At 36.7% G+C, this 7,587-nt stretch overlaps 1 protein-coding gene across 1 annotated transcript; it reads left to right on the top strand.

Moving 5' to 3' along the window:
• Window positions 1–1,024: 1,024 nt before the first annotated feature.
• Window positions 1,025–2,619, top strand: CXCR4 (chemokine (C-X-C motif) receptor 4; the record flags this gene model as incomplete). The annotated part of the gene is made up of 1 exon (XM_009583736.1): window positions 1,025–2,619. A coding segment is annotated over one exon (1,062 nt), but the record flags the coding sequence as incomplete, so codon positions are not given.
• Window positions 2,620–7,587: the final 4,968 nt, after the last annotated feature.

Genomic DNA, 7,587 nt, shown 5'->3' with positions numbered 1-7,587 from the left:
TGGAGCTGGTGCATCCGTGTGTGAAGTGCTGCGGGATCCTCGGGGCGCGTCCTGCGCGGAGGTCAGGGGTTGATGGTATACAGGGCATGAAAACTGAAATCTGAAAACCTGAGGAATTGTACATAGCCAGGTGGCACTCGCCCGCCTGCATTGCTTTACAGCGTGGTGGCCAAAACCGTTGGTGGTTTCCTCATGTGCTTTCATGCCCTCACCAGAATTTCGCTTCCTTTTTCCACTGCTGTACTTAGTTCAGCAGTAAGGCTACAGCCCAGCACAGCCAGCTTCACCCCCTGCCCCGCAACCGCAAAGGGTGGGGAACAAAGGGAGGGGAACGTGGCTGTTCGTGATGACCCTCCGTGGGGTTTGAGTTCCCTGCTTAAGGTCACCTCTTCCTTTCTTTTCTTTATGGGCTTTGGGTTTTTTTTTTCCTTGTCTCTGTCTGTGGAGCTGTCAACTGCTTCTCAGCAGGGAATTCTTGCTATTATTTATCCTTTATTACATCAGCTAAGGGTACCTTCTCTATTTCTACTTGAACCCATCCCCTTAATGAGAAGGGACTTTGGAGCAGCAGAATTTCTGTCTAAGTTTTTTTTTGTGTTTTTTTTTTTTATAGCTCTCTGTTGAAAGAGTTAAATGTCATGGGTAATATTCTGCACAGATTAACCTCTTGCATCCAGCACTTCTGGGCTCTTCCATTTGTAGTATGCATTTGATTAGAGCACTGAAGTGTACAGAACCAACGATATTTCTAGGAGTAGCCATTATCTTTCTTTTCCCTTTCATCCCCTGTCCTTAGTTACAAGATCTTACTCCTTAGAGAAAGACAAAAGAAGTTTTTAAGTTTGTTCTTATTTGCTGTATATTTTATATATCTCTATGTTTAAAAATTGTATTTTTCCATCTGGTTCTCAAAAAGTTTGGCCATTCGTGATGATGGAGACTGTTCAGGCAACTCTTAACATACTGTCATATAGAGTAAGCTTTTGCAGGGGAGCTAACATCTCATTTTTTTTTTCTTTTTTAGCTGTCCTCCGGGTTAATCATTGAATTTTCTGATAATGGCACGGATGAGATTGGTTCAGGTGACTATGGAGACTACGGAGAGCCATGCTTTCAGCATGAGAATGCCGATTTCAACCGGATCTTCTTGCCAACAATCTACTCCATCATTTTCCTAACAGGAATAATCGGCAATGGATTGGTTATTGTTGTTATGGGCTACCAGAAGAAACAAAGAAGCATGACTGATAAATACAGGCTGCACCTCTCTGTGGCTGACCTCCTTTTCGTCATCACCTTGCCATTCTGGTCTGTGGATGCAGCCATAAGCTGGTACTTTGGGAATGTTCTGTGTAAGGCAGTTCATGTCATTTACACAGTCAACCTCTATAGCAGTGTCTTGATTTTGGCCTTTATAAGCTTAGATCGTTACCTGGCAATAGTCCATGCTACCAACAGCCAGCGACCTCGAAAGCTGTTGGCTGAGAAGGTGGTGTATGTAGGCGTATGGCTACCAGCTGTGCTTTTGACAGTGCCCGATATAATTTTTGCCAGTACTAGTGAAGTAGAAGGAAAGTATCTATGTGATCGCATGTACCCTCATGAAAACTGGCTGATTTCTTTCAGATTTCAGCATATCTTGGTAGGACTTGTCTTGCCTGGTCTAATAATCCTGACTTGCTACTGTATTATCATATCTAAGCTGTCACATTCAAAAGGCCACCAGAAGCGCAAAGCCTTGAAGACAACAGTTATCCTCATCCTCGCCTTCTTTGCCTGCTGGCTGCCATATTATATTGGCATCAGCATCGACACATTCATCTTGCTAGGAGTCATCAGACATCGTTGCAGCTTGGAGACGATAGTACACAAATGGATCTCCATTACTGAAGCCCTGGCATTCTTCCACTGTTGCCTGAATCCAATTCTGTATGCCTTCCTGGGTGCCAAATTCAAAACATCAGCACAAAATGCCTTGACATCAGTTAGCAGAGGATCAAGCCTCAAGATTCTTTCAAAAAGCAAACGTGGGGGACATTCTTCTGTTTCTACAGAGTCCGAGTCTTCAAGTTTCCATTCCAGCTAACGCTGCTCCTTGCCATCATTTTACAAATAGACACTTTAAAGTTGAGCAAGATTTCAGAAAAACAAGACTGACCATAATGTACAGATTTATTTACAGTTGGAATTTTATATTGTTTCTTTTAGTCTCTGTGAAGTTTAATTGACTTATTTATATAAAAAAACTTTCGTATTGATGACAAACTGTCTAGGCAGGTCCTGTGGACAAGTGGTTAGTTCACAAAAGTTTTAGTGCTTGTCTGTATGTATAGATATGTGAACTAAACACTTCTGGATTGTAGCAAAGTGACTGTTAAAGGTTTAGAAAATATTTCTCTGTTGTTTATATGTAAATGTTTTCAGTGTTGCTGTTAAGTTCTTAAAAATTTGGCTGGAGATTTTTACCTTACTACAAGATGTTTGGTTTACAATAGCTTAACTCTGCTGTAGAAATGGCACTTATACCCAAAGCCTCCTCTGTTATATGCTAGGGTTTTTTTCCCCATTCTCCATAACTGATGGTTTGCAAAATTTTCTGTTCAAGGTAAATAAAAGTATATGACAAAGTTATTTTGAGTGGTATTTTTATTTCTGGTTAAATGTTTTTCTCAATGCTTTTATTTACAATTCTCAATGCACAATAATTTCTTTGAAAATTGCATGGCTCTTGTATGAAAAGCAGGAAAATGAGATTCATTCAGTACATATTGATTATTCAGTTGACACCTATGAGTTCTAAGTCATTTGTTTTTTTCACCAGAATACATTTACTCCAGTTAACATTATCTTTAGAATGACTTTGAAAATCAATCTATTTAAGCAATTGCTAAAGTTTACAGCCTCTTAGGAGTCAAACTAAGATTACTGCATGTGACTAACCTTTATGCCATGCACGTAGTCAATCCTACATTTCTTCTGCCTTTTGCGGTTCTTCTAAATTTAGTTTCACATGTTAATAGTAATCAAAAGTAGTTGAACCAAAGCCATTTTGCTATTTGACATTGCATTTGGACTAGAAATAAAGTTATTGGTGTATCTCCTCTGTGAAAGATAAGTGTTCTCTTCTCTATGGAGCTTTCCCTATCCTGTATATATCCAGATTTTCTTAATATATATTAACATTATTCTTAAAAATCCAGAATGTGTACGAGTTCTTCTTAAAAATATTTTTTTAGTAGGAATCAGCCAGACTAGAATTTCCAATAATTGTTGTTGAAATCTTACTTGTCTAAGTTAGTCATATCTTCATGTTAGTAGAGTGCATTCAAAAGTAATGAATAACCATGAGGATAGAGCCATTGAGAATATTTGTATGTTCCTACATTAAAAAAACAACCACAACTGTTACTGATCTATAAATAATTAACAATTTGGAAGTCAAAAAAGCAAAAAATAAACAATACCTACTAGTCACAGAGAACTGAAATAAGCAACATGGATATTGCAATAATATTATCCAGAAAGAATGTGTTTTCACAAGCACAGCACCCTAGTGATTTTGCGGAGCATGTACCACTACTGCAAACTATACATTAAACTGCATGTTTTATTTTAGATATTTTCATAAATCCAAGACCTTTCTGGTTTCAACTTCCCTCCTCTCCAGTCAGGAGGCTGCAACCTTGGCTACATCCTGCACACTTTTTTCCTTGCAGTGAGAGTAGTAGTCATCTGATTCTATGTTGAGCTGACTCAGTTTGCTGAACCAGCACAAAACTAACCTGGCAGAAAAAAAAAATCCAGCAATTCAGTGAATAGAATAAGCTCAATGAGGAATCCAACAATCACTACAAAAGTGCAAGACCCTGTAACCTGGAGCCAGGAGAAAAGTGAGATAAAAAGGAAGAGGAAGCAGGTCCCCCCTTTCAGCAACTAAACTTTTAGACCATTTAACTCTAATGTATATCTTCACTCAATATAACATAAATTAACAACAGAAAAGATGCATTCTCAAGAAACAAGAGGTCTCATTTTCATCAAGTTGTTCCTCATTAACAGAGTCGAGAAATGAGGATAATGTGGTATAGGAGCAGAACTTCTTAAATGGTTTATTTTTGTTGTTCATTTGTGTGTTTTCCTAACTTAGTGAGGGTTTCCCATGAAGAAGTTGTTGTTCTAAATGATTCTGATTTTCACCCCAGCCCAATCAATAACTGTGATTTAATTGCACTTATAAAATACTTATTGGCTATCAACACGCTGCTGCTTGTTTGTTGAGGAAATGTTTAGAGCCCTCTAGCATTAACTTAGATTATTCTCATTATACTTCAGCCAGCCAACTGTTACCTCAAGCACAGAGTTAGAGGAAAGAGGGCGCAAGACAGAATAAAGTCAGCAGTCCATGTTACTGCCAAAGACCACTAAAAGGACACTAAACGAACAACAGAAAGCATTTGTGTAAAAAATAAATTAGCAAAATTAAAACATAACCCATACCCCAGAGGGATGAGACCTACACTAGTTTTATAAAACTGCCATTGCTTTCAGTAGAATTAGTGAAACTATGGACAGAAGAACGTCTTGAAAAGGAGTTGCAAGATCATTGGGGTTTTGCTCCAGCAAGGAAAATAGGTCAAAAGCCACATGTATTTACTTTTAAATAACTTTATATATCTATAAATATGAATATAACATATATTTGTACTGTTTACAGAGCAAATATTTGCAAATTGAATGAAGTTGACATGAGGAAACATAGCAAGAAATTATGAATCCAGTTCTGTCCTTTTACCTCTGAGTAAGCAAATTAGGCAAATTTGTCTCAAAGCCACTGAGCTATTCCAAATATGCCATGCTGGTAAAAAATAGGAACTTATTCCCTTTTAAAACAAAATCACCTTTAAGTGATTTTTGTTGAGGCTGTGACTTTTTTACATCTTTGTGAATCAAAAGTAGTCCCAGTAAATGCATTTCTCAAAGTGTAAATTCAGTGACAAAGGTGAATAGACCTAATTTTGTCATTTATGCATTGGACAAGTCCACATACATCAAGAACTTTCCAAAGTTTTCAAAGAGACATTCCAAGTCTTTTTCCAAATTATTCCTCTCTAGTATACAGAATAATCATAATAACATTCTACAAGACATACACAATGCATAGTCTCAGCATTTTCTTGATGTTACATATGCCGAAGTAATTTTAAACATGCAACTCAAGATACAGAACAGAAAACAAATGTGACTACCGGTAAGTATTGGTTACAAACCAGTTAAAAATGTACATAGTAATTTAAAAGATTTATAATGTATTTACAAAGACATTAAATACATTATAATGTATTTACAAAGACTCCTTCCACGGAATTCAGGCACTAAGTATTTTGCCATGATTGTTATAATGTGCTAACAGCAGTGCTGGACAAAAACATGGATATTCACCTAATACTATAATGCACACATTTTGAGTGCTTAAGATTAGTTAGAAATCCTTTGGATCATGCAAGGCTAAACCAAGAACAGAACGTGTACATGAACTTACTTTTGCTTCCTCTGAAATGCTGTTTGGAAGCAAAGTTAGAATACTTAAGGCAGTGGGATAAAATTACACTGTAATCCATTATTTGTATGGTATATTTTTACTCTGTCTAATCAGGTTGTACAGAGTCCACATTAGAGGAGCACGTGAAAAGATGAGTGGTGGTAGTGAGGGTGTCAGAGCTAATGTATGCAGGCTATAGAGGGCAGTGAGTAAGGTGGAGTGTTTTTTCTTGGCTAGTCTTATGACACAATCATTATACAGGGGGTTCAACTTCTATGCATATACATAAATCAAAACAAAATCACCATGAAAATAAAAAGGAAGTAGCAGTAATAACATGGAGCCATTCATACAAGTGAATGGTTTATCTTATGATGGTTGAGCTCTAGTTGGACAATGTACAAAGTGACCACCTCTAGATGTTTAGTTGAAAAGGCCATTTTTTATATTGTTTGGGAAAGGAAACAGCATGACGAGGAAGTACTTCCTTGATCTAGGCATGCCTCCAAAATCCCCTAACAATGGAGTATTCTCATATTCTCATAGTGCTGAAACTTAGGAAACACTTAAGCAGATAGGGCACCAGAGTTTTTGCTCAAAGGATGCCACTCCCTCACTTTATGTTTTGAAAGACCTATACAGACTCTTTTTCACAGCCATAAATCACGTGTCAATTGAAATTACATGAGCACTGGGATTATTTCTTACAAAGAAGGCACAGATTTCTTAAAATCTTTTCTCTTTAGGCAACAAATTTTCTGTCACTCTTTCAATTTTCTCTGAAAATCTTTAATCTTTAACAGGATGAAGTTTAAAGATCATTTGTTTTAACATCAGCTCTGTTACTATCTTTCCACCATTCTAGTTCTAACAGGACATACAATAAAACAATGCTATGCTTATTGTTTTTGAAAACATATTTTAATAGCAGTTGATTATAAGCATACTTTGTGTTTCTTTATATATATTTTTAACATCTACATATATATATACATCTTATATCTACATATATATATAATGATGTAGATTATAAGCACCATTTTCAGTTGTTGATACAAGTGATCCAGGCTCCAGCACAGCTACTACCGACTTCAGAGGAGTCAGGATTCATTACAGACATAGTAGGTATTGATTAAAATTATTATTTTCTTAAAAGGACAGGTAGCTTCAGTGGCAAACTCCCACTGAATTCAGAGACGGCACGGTACCTAAAGAATTATGCTTCCTGAAGTGTATAACGTTATAGCTCAAATCAATTACAAATTAAGATTACAAGTTCCTCTGATTTCAGCTGCAGCCAGAGATCTACAAGAAATTAAATCTTTCCGTATGGAGCAGGTGGAATTGTTCTGCTGAACATAACAGAAATAAATCTTCAGCAAAATGGTTTTCTTTTAGTGAAGGCATGCAAGCTTTGCATACCCAGCTATCAACACTCTGACAGTAATTTGTCTTCAGTGGCACAGTGTTTGAAAGAAATAGGTCAACATTTTAAATATCCTTATCTTTTGCAATTCACACCAGGAACAGATTCTCACAACACAAACATGTTAAACTAAGTAGAAATTATGAGGGATTTTTTGAAGGGTTACATTGTGAACAGTTCTTTGGCTTCTGTTTTGGTTTGGTTTGGATTTTTTTGCTGTTGATGTTGCCTTTTGTTTCTACTATCCTCTTCTCACAGTTTCTATTCTGCTTGACTTTTCCTTTAAAAATATACCTTTGTAGAATTTTTAATGGCTCTATTCTGTTAAGACTACACACCATATCCTGGACAAGTAAGAAAAAGTAATGAAATACTGTTCAAATAAAAAATACAGCCTTCACAACAGTTTCTATGTCTTCTCATGTGCATTTGCCTTCCAACATCTGCTCTTCTTTAGCCAAAAGATAAATTACTTCTGTATTGTATGAAAAGTTTAAACTCAAAGGTTGGTTTTATTCTCAAGTTTCTTAAAGTGCAATCATGGCACACCTTTGTTTACTGTCTTGGTTCTTTCCTATTCAGCACTCCGTAACTAGGCAGATCTCCCGAAGAGAGGTCTGGA

Source organism: Fulmarus glacialis, unplaced genomic scaffold (genome assembly GCF_000690835.1).
Source record: "Fulmarus glacialis isolate BGI_N327 unplaced genomic scaffold, ASM69083v1 scaffold16188, whole genome shotgun sequence".
Taxonomy (NCBI): domain Eukaryota; kingdom Metazoa; phylum Chordata; class Aves; order Procellariiformes; family Procellariidae; genus Fulmarus; species Fulmarus glacialis.
Note: the sequence above shows the minus strand (reverse complement) of the source record. Positions and strands in the feature narration are given on the sequence as shown.